The sequence below is a fragment of the Podarcis liolepis genome (assembly GCF_965112155.1).
Source record: "Podarcis liolepis genome assembly, chromosome: 2".
NCBI lineage: Eukaryota > Metazoa > Chordata > Lepidosauria > Squamata > Lacertidae > Podarcis > Podarcis liolepis.
In genome coordinates this window covers 124,689,026-124,701,767 of record NC_139555.1, presented here as the reverse complement: position 1 = coordinate 124,701,767, position 12,742 = coordinate 124,689,026, and the positions used below count along the sequence as shown (strand labels likewise).

The 12,742-nt window shown below is 44.8% G+C and overlaps 1 protein-coding gene across 1 annotated transcript; it reads left to right on the top strand.

The window, feature by feature from the left end:
- The first annotated feature begins 1,059 nt into the window (after positions 1–1,059).
- LOC310701798 (major histocompatibility complex class I-related gene protein-like) lies at positions 1,060–8,423 on the top strand. The gene is made up of 7 exons (XM_083493192.1): positions 1,060–1,155; positions 3,074–3,349; positions 3,564–3,839; positions 5,326–5,610; positions 5,957–6,043; positions 6,670–6,705; positions 7,462–8,423. The coding sequence occupies exons 1-7, from the start codon at positions 1,104–1,106 to the stop codon at positions 7,491–7,493; spliced, it is 1,044 nt and encodes a 347-aa protein (XP_083349318.1). The 5' UTR covers positions 1,060–1,103; the 3' UTR covers positions 7,494–8,423.
- Positions 8,424–12,742: the final 4,319 nt, after the last annotated feature.

The window sequence follows — 12,742 nt, the reverse complement described above, 5'->3', positions numbered from 1 at the left end:
AGCAGGAGGCCCCATAGGCTAAAGTGGTACCTCAGGTTAAGAACAGTTTCAGGTTAAGAACGGACCTCCAGAACGAATTAAGTTCTTAACCAGAGGTACCACTGTATTACCCTTTTGCTTGGTATTTGATATGGTGCAATACGCTGTCACTGCACTTCGGAGTGGTCAAGAATGTCAGTTTAAAAAGCAATTTTAAAAAAGCTATCTTTCCTATGAGCAGCAGCCAAACAGAGCCCAGAAAAGCTGCTGGACCGTCGCTTGCTCTCCCCCTTTTTTTCCAATTCTCTCTGCTTTGGCCAACAAGCGCCTTTCCTGGAAGTTGCACAGGTGGGACACTGGAGGGCCCTGCTGAGTCAATCCCAGCCGCCTCCTCTTTACCTGGCAGGGGTGGTAATTGTTGTAGTTGTAAATAATAATAATAATAATAATAATAATAATAATAATAATAATAATAATAATAATAATACGCCGCCCATCCGGCTGGGTTTCCCCAGCCACTCTGGGCGGCTCCCAACAGATTAAAAACAGAATAAAACATTTCCCCCTAAATTGATTTTTGAATTCTGAACTTATTGTTATTCACTTTTTATATTGTATTTTGTGCTGTTTTTTGTTGCATCAATTATGTGTTTTAAACTTGTTGTTAGCCGCCCTGAGCCCGGTTTTCTGAAACGGGAAGGGAGGGGTATAAATAAAAAAATATTATTATTATTATTATTAAACATTCAAAACTTCCCTAAATGTTTCCCACCTTTTCTTGCCACGCTGACTCCGGACTTGCCTCTCCAGCAATTGCACATGATCGCCAAGAATGATGTGCGTACACACACCGAAAATTGCAAGCGCCGCCCCCCCCCCGCCGCCCCCCCGCCTTACTCTGCGTTTCCCGTAATTTGCATAATCGCCAAAAAGTTCACTTTCGCTTCGCAGCCCCGCGCGCAGGCTCCCGCTGCGACGTCCGCCCAGCAACCGCTGCCGAAACCTGAGCTCCTTTTTCTAATTGGTCGGATGTGTTGCTGTGGGCCAATCCCGGGGCTTGCTCTAGATCAGCCGCTGCTCTAGATTGCACGGACGGGGCTGTTTGCGACAGCAATCCATCCAAGATGCGGCAGCTCCTGATCCTGGCTGTTGTCGTCCTGCTGGGAAGCTGCTCAGGTGAGTACCGTTCCCCAGACCCATGCAAAGGATTTCCGCACCTTGGCTTGCAAAAAAAAGAAGGGAGGAAGATTGCCGGGGTGGTGGCCCTGCTTGCCCCATCCCTAAGCAGCAGCCTTAACTCATTTTGAGCCCTGAATATATTTTCCCGACCGGTCAGTAGCCTCACACTCAGCAGCGGCTCCGCGCACAGCCAGCAAGAGCTTTTGAAGGCGTTCACAGCAACGAAATGTCTCTTTCCTCTTTTTGCTGCATTAAATAGTCTTCTGCCCGCCCTGCTTAAAATCATCCGCGTGTACCCAGGGTTGCCGTAGTTCAGAAAATGTGCATTCGGACAGAAAAGTTCTTGAGCGTTTTCGGCCAAAGTTGTTGAGGTTTTTCTTTTTGCAAAATCGCTTTAAAAATTGAGCTTCTTGAGCTCCCCCCACCCCACCCCGAAATGGTCAAAATTGCCACTTACCATACTTTTGGGATTTCCTGGACATTTAGGGGATTTCTGTCCCAGCCTCCAAATATATAGTACAGTGGTGCCTTGGGTTAAGAAATTAATTGGTTCTGGAGGTCCGTTCTTAACCTGAAACTGTTCTTAACCTGAAGCACCACTTTAGCTAATGGGGCCTCCTGCTGCTGCCACACGATTTCTGTTCTCATCGTGAAGCAAAGTTGTTAACCTGAGGTACAATTTCTGGGTTAGTGGAGTCTGTAACCTGAAGCATCTGTAACCTGAAGCACCTGTAACCCGAGGTACCACTGTATGTCCGGGAAATTTCAGACATACGGCTCTGCTGTTAGAAATGCAAGGGAAGTTTTTAATTTGGGGGGGGGGGGTGCTACTGAGCCTCAATCCTCCCACCTCCCCGGTTGATCCCCTAAACGCTGATCTTTCTGAAAAGTATTCTGCACACCTGACCACCCTATGGATCATCATAAGGATGTGGTGATAGAACAAGGGGAAAACTAGGCTTTGTTTTGCCCGGGTGAAAGAGCAAATTTGGCACACACACATCATGCGCTTTAGCATACACACACAGGCAGGAAGGCTTAATGGCGCTCCTCTGGAGGCGCCACCTAGGGCAATAACCCCCCCCCCCAATATGTCACTGGTGGTTGATACCGTTTTTTATGCTCTTACCTTTTATTCAAGGGACACGGGTGGCGCTGTGGTATAAACCACAGAGCCTAGGGCTTGCCGATTGGAAGGCCTGCAGTTTGAATCCCCGCAACGGGGTGAGCTCCTGTTGTTCGGTCCCTGCTCCTGCCCACCTAGCAGTTCAAAAGCACGCCAAGTGCAAGTAGATAAATAGGTACCACTCTGGCGGGAAAGTAAACAACGTTTCCGTGCGCTGCTTTGGACATTTGCCCACCTCCAGTCTGTAGTGACCTCACCTGGTCTCCAAGAATTCTCAAAGATAATAGACAAAGGCTCTGAAATTACATCCGCAAGCTCCTTTAGTACCCTTTAGTATCCTTGGATGCAGTTCATCCGGCCCTGGAGATTTGAATTCGTTTCAAGTCGCTAGGTGTTCCCTTACTACCTCTTTTCCTGTCTTGGGCTACAGCTCCCTCCTTACATCATTTACTCTGTTATCAGCAGATTGCACATCACGTTCCTTTTGGGTCAAGACAGAGGCAAAGTAGGTCTTGAGTAGTTCCACCTTTTCTCTGTCACCCAATAACATTTCTCTGTGTTCCCCACGCAGAGGACCTACCACTTGCTTGTTCTTCCTCTTACTTCAGACACAGCCAAAGAAACCTTTTTTTACTATTTTTAACCTCTCTTGCAAGCCTGAGTTCATTCTGAGCTTTAGCCAGCCTGACTTTCCCCCTGCAACTGTTGGCTACCATGAAGGTCCCTGCCAACTCAACAATTCTGTGATTCTGTGACCTGCTAACTTTGCCTGCCTTTCTTCCTTTCCAGGCTTCTCCTCTCACACCATGCGTGTCTGGTTCACTGCAGTTTGGGAGCCCAGCAGAGGACTTTTCGAGTTCACTGGGGTGGTATACGTGGATGACCAGAGAGCTACTTACTATGACAGCCAGAGCAGGCAGGCAGTGCCTGGCGTCCCATGGATGAAAGATGCTGTAAATCATGATCCTCATATATGGAATATAAACACTTGGAGAGCACAGAATGCTGAACTGAGGTTCCGCAACGATGTGGAGAACCTGCAAAAGCACTACAACCAAAGTGGAGGTGAGCAGCGTTCAAGAGAGTCCCCTCTGAAAGTTTTGGGATAAAGGTGCAGTCTTTTATCCAAATTAACAGTGTTTTCTTTTTGCTTGCCGAAACTTTTAGCAGAAACAAAGAACTCTTCCTTTCCCACATTTTCCAGCATAAATCAGAAGGATTTTTAATCCTGAAAATTGGAAGAGCATATTCTACTGTGACCCTGATGTTTCTCTTTCAGGCTTCCACACTTGGCAGATGACGTATGGCTGTGAGGTGAGTGAGGATGGCCACAGAGCAGGCTATGCCCAATATGGCTATGATGGGGAAGACTTCCTCAGCTTTGACAAGGAGACCCTCACCTGGACAGCGACGGATGTTCCGGCCCAGTTTACCAAGAGGAAGTGGGAGATAGACTTGGCCTGGTCTCAACGCCTCAAGTTCTACCTGGAAAAGGAGTGCCCTGGCCGACTGCCGAAACTCTTGGAGTGTGGAAAGGAGGTTTTGCTGAGGAAAGGTGCAGATGGGAAAGCAGACTTAACTGTTAGCTCCCTTTGTGGAATGGATGTTGTTTGACCCACAACTTACATCAACCCTGGTCGACATGACCAATGGTCAAGGGTGAGGGCAGTTGTAGTGCGGCAACATCTGCAGGGCCACGAGTTCCCTGAACTAGGTCCACCACCATCCTGTTTTCCACCAGTGATGGTCCATCTAACTCCCTATTGTCTAATCCAGGGGTAGGCAACCTAAGGCCCGGGGGCCGAATCCAGCCCAATTGCCTTCTAATTCCAGCCCATGGATGGTCTGGGAATCAGCGTGTCTTTACATGAGTAGAATGTGTCCTTTTATTTAAAATGCATCTCTGGGTTATTTGTGGGGCATAGGAATTCATTCATTCCCCCCCAAAAAAATATAGTCTGAGCCCCAACAACGTCTGAGGGACAGTGGACCGGCTCCCTGCTAAAAAAATTTGGTCTAAGCCATGGGTAGGCAGACTAAAGCCCGGTGGCAGGATCTGGCCCAATGGCCTTCTAAATCCGGCCCACAGATGGTCTGGGAATTACATGAGTAGAACATGCCCTTTTATTTAAAATGCATCTCTGGGTTATTTGTGGGGCATAGGAATTCATTCATCCCCCCCCCCCAATAAATATAGTCTGGCTCCCCACAAGGTCTGAGGGACAGTGGACCGGCCCCCTGCTGAAAAAGTTTGCTGACCCCTGGTCTAAGCCGAGGTTTGCCAGCCTTTGGGGACCAATGGGCACATTAGGAATTTAGAAGTAGTAGTTTGGTTTCTGAAACAAAATGGCTACCATGGGGTATGTGGCGTAACCCAGAATGGAGCCCTTTCATGGGCACTATCTGAGGTATTGGCAGGCACACAAAGTTTCCACAAACACTGCACTGGCAACTCCTGATCAACACTGACTGGCAGTGGCTTTGCAGAGTTTCAGGCAGGGGACATGGAACCAGGGATCTTCTGCATGCAGTAAGTGGAAGTATCGGGAACTCTGGGGTGGTTTAAGATTAACATTGCTCCTCACAGATAAGTCTACTGGTTCAGAGAGATCTGACTCCGGTTTTGCTATGGAGACCCAGTGATGCTGTTCCCTGAAGCCCTAAGAAGGCTCACTATGCAAGGTGCAGAAATGCCAATTACTGCCTTTTGTAGCAACGGAATCCCATTCTCGGGAGCTCCTAATCTCTTGGCGATCCTTCAGCTGGTGGGATATTTTGCTAACTTATTACAACACAGATAGAAAACCTCAGGTCCAGGACACCCGAATGTCTCCTTCCAAGACTTTACACCCACTTAGTATTTTTGCTTGGCTAGAATGTGTCCTGATAATTCTTCTTCCTGAACACCCACTTTCTATAGACCTGTGAATGTCAAATTTACATTAAGTGCTCCACCCACTTTAAAGGAGCGCATCCATCCTCTCAGTGGCTGGAAGGGTGCTGTTAGATGTGCTTTAGCAACAACTTTGTCCTTTTCGCAGAGCCTCCGACGGTGAAAGTTACACGCATGGCAGGTTATGATGGGCTGGAAACCCTTATCTGCCAGGCCTACGGATTCTATCCCAGAGAGATCAACGCCAAGTGGATGAAGGATGGGGAGGTCTGGGAGCAGGACACCTTCCGCAGGGATGTGGTCCCCAACTCAGATGGGACCTATTACGCCTGGCTCAGCATCAAGGTTGACCCCAAGGATAGGGACCACTTCCGGTGCCATGTGGAACATGATGGACTTCCGGAGCCTCTGGACTTGGCCTGGGAGGAGCCTGGTGAGTGATGAGGAGGGGAGGAAGGCTGGCTGTGGTGACTAGTTGCCCCAGTGGGAAGTCCAAGCAGGACCTGAACAAAGCAGCATTCTCCTCGCCTCCAATTTCCAGCTGCTGGTATCGTTCATGGGCATACCGCCTCCAAGTGTGGTGGCAGAGCATAGCCATTGTGGCTCGTAGGCATTGATAGCCCTCTCCTCCATGAATTTGTCTTTTAAAGCCATTCACATTGGTGGCCCTCACTGCCTTTCGATGGGGGGCAAATTCTATAGTTCTACTATATATTGCATGAAGAAGTATTTTTTGTTGGGGTTCCCATTAATCATTCTCTCTTTTTACCCCATTTCAGCCTCAAAAGTAGTCTATCTATGGATCATCTTGGTGCCTGGGGCTGTTCTTATGGTGTTGATGGTAGCAGGGATCACACTATACATCAGTGAGTATAAACTGTGAATTCATACGCAGGGAGGGAGGAGATCATACTGTTTTAGACTTTGAGGATGAGCCGAAGACTTGATAGCTGGTGGCCCATCAAAATCTGGTGGTACCCATAAACATCTCCCCTGATGTGCCCAGAAACTATGTGAATGGTGTTTTAGTACCAAGACCGAAGAAAGTGGCCATGGCTGCATCCGCACAAGGACTGATTTCCTGCAAGATAAGCAAGAGAGCCAGTGTGGTGTAGTGGTTAAGAGTGATAGAGTCGTAATCTGGTGAACCGGGTTCGCGTCTCCTCCACATGCAGCTGCTGGGTGACCTTGGGCTAGTCACACTTCTCTGAAGTCTCTCAGCCCCACTCACCTCACAGAGTGTTTGTTGTGGGGGAGGAAGGGAAGGGAGAATGTTAGCCACTTTGAGACTCCTTTGGGTAGTGATAAATCGGGATATCAAATCCAAACCCTTCTTCTTCTTGTAAGGCACTTGAGGCTGCTAAAAACTAATGGAGCCTGTGCTGGGGAGGGTTTAGTGTTGCCAAGCCTCAGGGAGGCCAAATGGAATGGGATTGGCTTGGGTTGGGTGGGGGTCTCTTCCACTTCCAATGATCTGCTTCTGCTTCTTCAGGAAACCAGCGAGAGGGTGGCTCCAGAGCAACTTCAGGTGAGTGATGCCCTCTTTGAAATGCTTCTCCAACACAGAGCCAATCTCTGGGGTGGGACAGGGAGAGAATTGTGGTGCTCAGGTCTTAGACTGGTCCTCAAGCTGCAGAAGACTCATGACATCTCTCTCCACCCCATCCTTGACATGTTCTGGGGGAAATGAGTCTCCAGCCTGGTCTTTGTGCAAAGACTCTTCTGGTCCAAAATATGTATGTGGGAGGGACTCTGAGAAGCAGCGCTGGCAAGGAGACGAAGTATCTTGGTGCAGAACAATGATACCTGATTAAGGTTTAAATACTTTGTAAACATGTTTTACCTCTTATTTTGCATTAAGTGGTGTATAAATTAATTAATAATAGTGGCTGACTACTTTCACCCTATGCCTCCCTATTTGATTTGTCTATCTTCTGTCTCCATGGAGAATTTGCTTCCTTTGTTACCCGCTGGTAGAATTTCAATGTCTGCCTGAAGGCCATTTACAGGGATCAGGAAGGAAAATATGTGACTCCATTTCCTTGTATGAGTCCTCATTTGGAGCCCTGCAATTCTCTCTCCATTACACACTTTCCCCCTCATTGTAGCGCCCCTTGCATGTGACTTGAGCTGTGGTGGGTTGATGCAGATGTTCAGTTGGTCCTACCTCAGAAGAATAGGCTAGACTTGATGGCTCCTTAGATCCTTCCAGTTCCTTAAGGCCTTCATGCTGACAATTCCACCATGCCAGCTTAACGACAGTCTTTCATTTACATTTCTGCAGCAAGATATTCTGCTGGTGTGCCAGAGAGCTGAGGAAGGTGCCCAAAAGCCTGCTGTGAATCTTCAGTGCTCCTCCAGAGCTTCTGCCTGCAAATTATACAAGCTTCATAAGGACACAGGAAGCTGAATCAGAGCTTTGGTCCATCAAACTTTTAAGTACTGTCTGCAGTGACTGGTTGCCATGCCTAGAAATGCTGAGGATTGATGCTGGAACCTTTTACACGCCAAGCAGACGCTCTACCTCTGAAGTTTACATTTGCAGTGAAAATCAAAAAGAGATGGAATGGTGAAGGTCCATTGTGGGTTGAATACTGTTTTGCCACATGCAAGGGTTCAGTGGCAATCACAACACAAGTGGAGGGAAGTCAGTGTTTTCATTTAATAGACAGCATACACAAAAAGTCTTTTAGCAAAATTACAGAGCATGAACCGAACTTCCCCCTTCAGTTATTGGGAACTCCAGGGATCGATAATGGAGAGACTCGGGGCTTCTTTTAGCCGGAACTCAATTCCGGCATGTCTCAGGTAAGCACCAAATTAAGCCAAAATCCCTTGCTAATCGCCGAAGTGCCAGTAAGGGAGGAAAAATAATACAAACCACTGTCTATTTCTTTGAGATACAAAAGTCTTCCATGTAGGTTCCCCCTATAAATAGTTTCAAAAGAGAAATTTTGGGGAGCCACTTTAAGGATCACATTCCTTAAAGGAATGTCCATTGATGTTTTAGCATGGAATGTTCCATGGCATGGAATTGATGTTTTAGCATGCAAGAGGATATCAATACTAAAGCAGTTTTAATTTTTGTGGATGCCGAGAAAGCCTTTGACAATATTTCTTGGAGTTTTATGAAGAAAAATCTTCAGGGGATGGGGGTCGGTCAAGGGTTTGAAAATGGTATAAGTGCAATTTATTCAGAACAAAAGGCTAAATTAATAGTTAATAACGTGGTAACAGAGGAATTTAAGATAGAGAAAGGGACACAACAAGGTTGCCCAATTTCCCCATTACTTTTTATTTCCGTCCTGGAGGTTTTGTTAAACATGATAAGAAGGGACCATCTGATTAAAGGTGTAACGGTCAGAGCTAAACAATATAAATTGAAAGCTTTTGCAGATGACCTAGTACTGACATTACAGGAGCCAGAATCTAGCACTAAAAGGGTATTAGAACTGATCCAGGAGTTTGGTCATGTGGCAGGATTTAAGTTGAATAAGTTAAAAACCAAAGTTCTTGAGAAAAAAATAACAATGACTGAAAGAGAGAGGTTTCAGAATGAGACAGGTTTAACAGTGGTTAAGAAGGTGAAATATTTGGGGATTAACATGACAGCTAAAAACGGGAACTTATTTAAGGACAATTATGAAAAATGTTGGTCGGACATTAAGAAGGACTTAGAAATATGGTCAAACTTGAAGCTGTCCTTGTTGGGCCGAATTGCTGTTATTAAGATGAATGTATTGCCAAGAATGCTGTTTTTGTTTTAATCGCTACAAATTTTGGATAAAATGGACTGTTTCAAGAAGTGGCAGAGAGACATTTCCAAATTTGTCTGGCAGGGCAAGAAACCCAGAATAAAATTTAAAATACTAACTGATGCAAAAGAAAGAGGGGGATTTGCCCTGCCAGATCTTAAACTCTATTATGAATCAGCAGCTTTCTGCTGGTTGAAGGACTGGCTGCTTCTTGAGAACACAGACATTTTGGATTTAGAAGGTTTCAACAATGTTTTTGGGTGGCATGCATATTTATGGTACGACAAGGTTAAAGCACATAAGGCATTTAAAAACCATATTGTCAGGAAAGCACTGTTTAATGTCTGGATACGATACAAAGACCTACTTGAAAATAAAACCCCAAGGTGGTTGTCACCAATGGAGGCAAAAACTCAAAAAAGGCTCAATATGGAGGCCAAGTGGCCAAAATATTGGGAGATTTTAGAGCAAGAAGGAGACAAATTGAAATTGCAGAGTTTTGAGAAATTAAAAGATAGAGTGCGAGATTGGCTTCATTATTACCAAATAAGAGAGGTATGCAACTTAGGCAAAAAAAATGGCTTCCGGGTAGAAAAATCAATGTTGGAAACAGAATTGCTAGATCCCAATACTAAGATACTTTCAAGAATGTATAACTTGCTGTTAAAATGGAATACTCAGGATGAAACGGTAAAATCTGCTATGATCAAATGGGCACAGGATGTTGGACATAATATTATGTTTGCTGACTGGGAACAGTTATGGACCACAGGTATGAAGTTTACGGCATGTAATGCCTTAAGAGAGAATATTATAAAAATGATATACAGGTGGTACATGACCCCAGTCAAGCTTGCAAAAATCTATCAGGGTAAGGATTTGCTGAACTTAATATCTGAACTGGAATACAAAATGGGAGGTGTGAGGAGGTTGGGAAACTAGTGAATGAAGCATAAGATTTGAAAATACTAATCTATTTTCTGTTTTGTCTTTTGGGTTTTTTTTGTTCTTATCTTTTCTTTTTTCTTCCCTTCTTTTGTTAACTGTTTTCTATTGTGTATTTTTTATGTGTTTTGTGTTTGTATTTTTATATTTTTGTAGTTTTTCTTATGTTTAAATTTTGGAATTTTTTATTGTTTGTGAAACCTTAATAAACATTATTATATATAAAAAAAGGAATTGATGTTTTAGCATGGCAGCACCTAACTTCTGAACAATTTATAGACAAAGCTATCTGGAAAGGTGATTTTATTGTACATATTTGTTCTTAAACTCTGCACATTTTTTCTTTGATAACCTTATTAGCACTGCTGTTTTTGAAAATCAGTTTTATTGGTATTTTCATATAACTATAATATTTTATATAACTATTTTATAATATTTTATCTGAACAGTTTACATTTTTATTACATTCATTTTCTAAAAAAACCAAATAAAACAACCTAACTGACGTACTTCAAATCAGCCAAATTGAGGGGAATTACAAAAATCTGAAAAGTTGGTAATTACAGATAGGAATTTATTTATCATCCTCTTAAGATATATAGAAGCAAAATATGAGCGCAAAATGGAACCAATCAAATAATTAATGATAAAACGGCACTTTTCTCCAAGCAAGAATATGGAGAGAATTGTTTTAAAGTGATCGTCATCCAGTCTATGAGTCCTGTGATCATAAGTAGGTCATGAACAAGTACAGTCTCCTTATGGCACAAGGAAATTACCACTTTTCTTTGGGTAGTAGCACAATTGCTCACAGCAAAAGAAAAAAAAGGCATACCTTTATAAAGTATTCAAATGAACACGCTTATTACTGGCATGCACAAACTGTGCGTTTATCAGGAAGCCGATAACTTTGGGGACACATCGGTCTCTGTTCTTGTTTGGGTGCTGATCTTCTGTATCGGGAAGTTTTTAATGTGTGATGTTTTATTATGTTGTTGATGATGATAATTGTCAGGGAACTGACATCTGAGGCACGGGAGAAGGAGAGGGTCTCTGATTCTGCAGGAGAAGGTCCCAGCGCTAGGGGGAGACTCAGCTGGGAAGAAGGGGAAGGGAATAAGTGTAACACCAGGGATCCAGGAGAGCAACGGGACGAGGAGGTGCAGGGGCTCCAGGACTCTTCGCTGGAAGTTAGTGAGGAGAGCCCAGGCACCCCGCTGCCCACGCCCACCCTGCGTAGGAGACTCCCGCACAGTGAGAGGTGGAGACGCTTGGGCGTCAAACAGCTCTTATGTTGGCAGCGCTTTAAGAAACGCCCACAGACAGATTCTACGAGTGACTAAGGGCAGCCACGCTGAGATGGGCTGTGCAGTCCGGAGGGTTTAACCAGGCAATCTAATGCCCAAACGGGGCAGGTTTACGCACGAGTAACTCCCAACCACTACAATAATGTATGGAAGAAATTGTTGTATTAGTCTTCTGCTCTGCGGGAGGTACAGAACCAATTGTTGTGATAATGTTATGCTTATATCCTGTTTCTTGAAAAAAATATTTAAATAATTTTAAATAATTTTTAAAATTACATTCCTGAAGGGTTTTAAGGTGGTTTGGGGGGGGTTGGGGGGGTTGTTTGTTTGTTTTTGTTTTGGGGAGTTATGTTGTACTCTGGCCTTTCCCAGTGTAACAAACAAAAATCCGCCCTTATTCCCTTATGGGGGGCACAAGAGCCCTTATAGAGTCCTTTGTAGGTTCTCCATCAGTCGGAGAAAATAACAGAGGCCAACCAGAGAATATTGAGAACAAAGCAGCTCGTAAGCCTGATCTTTATTGTACTGTTGCAACAGGGTGCTCCCCTCACACGCAGGAGAAAGGAGGAGGACCCAGAACCAAGGTGTGTCTGCCCTTATATAGACATTTTATATTACCCGCCCTGGAGTCCAAGACCATCCCCAGAAAGATCATACCTACATCACAGAAGAGGTGTTCTACAGCAGAAATCTGAGTGCATTGTTTATCTCATCTGACAGGTTACCTGTTAATGGTTACTTGACTGGATACCCTGGGGAGCCTGGCCAGTCTTTTGTAAAGACAAATACTTAGTTCCTGAGCCAGGTCACGGGTTCACCCTATTCATACACAGACATACCCTTAAGACAGGATTTGTGAACGAAAAGACAATGGGTAGGCTCCCCCACCCCCTCCCTCCTTGCAGAGAAAACATTTGGTCACTTCAGGAGTCAAAATGGTTTCAGGGCTGTCCTCCTGTGCTGCGCCAGACATGTCCACACATCTATGTATGCGCTTGGTTAGTACATTTATGAACATTATATATAGTAATTAAGGAACAAAAGAAGAAAAGACACACTAACCTGGGAACTTCCCCTCTGCCCAGAACGTTGGAGGCTATATACCACACCCCCTCAACAGTATTTATAGGAACTCAAACACTGAGATCCTGCTCTGTTCCAGTAACAAGAAGCCGAAAGCACCAGCCTGAAGATGACGAGTGAGACCTCGTCGAAACGTCGCCTAGACACCCCAACTCTTACACGGGAAGACACCCGAAGACACCAAAACCTGCATTCCTGTACCCGTGAAAATCTACGAAAGCATATATATATATATATATATATGCAGGTTTTGGTGTCTTCGGGTGTCTTCCCGTGTAAGAGTTGGGGTGTCTAGGCGACGTTTCGACGAGGTCTCACTCGTCATCTTCAGGCTGGTGCTTTCGGCTTCTTGTTACTGGAACAGAGCAGGATCTCAGTGTTTGAGTTCCTATAAATACTGTTGAGGGGGTGTGGTGTGTAGCCTCCAACGTTCTGGGCAGAGAGGAAGTTCCCAGGTTAGTGTGCCTTTTCTTCT

Excerpts from the sequence above, each read along its gene's own strand:
- LOC310701798 (XM_083493192.1), top strand. The coding sequence starts at position 1,104 with ATGCGGCAGCTCCTGATCCTGGCTGTTGTCGTCCTGCTGGGAAGCTGC. Across the intron at positions 1,156-3,073 it reads CCTGCTGGGAAGCTGCTCAG|GCTTCTCCTCTCACACCATG; the intron begins GTGAGTACCGTT and ends CTTCCTTTCCAG. Across the intron at positions 3,350-3,563 it reads GCACTACAACCAAAGTGGAG|GCTTCCACACTTGGCAGATG; the intron begins GTGAGCAGCGTT and ends TTTCTCTTTCAG.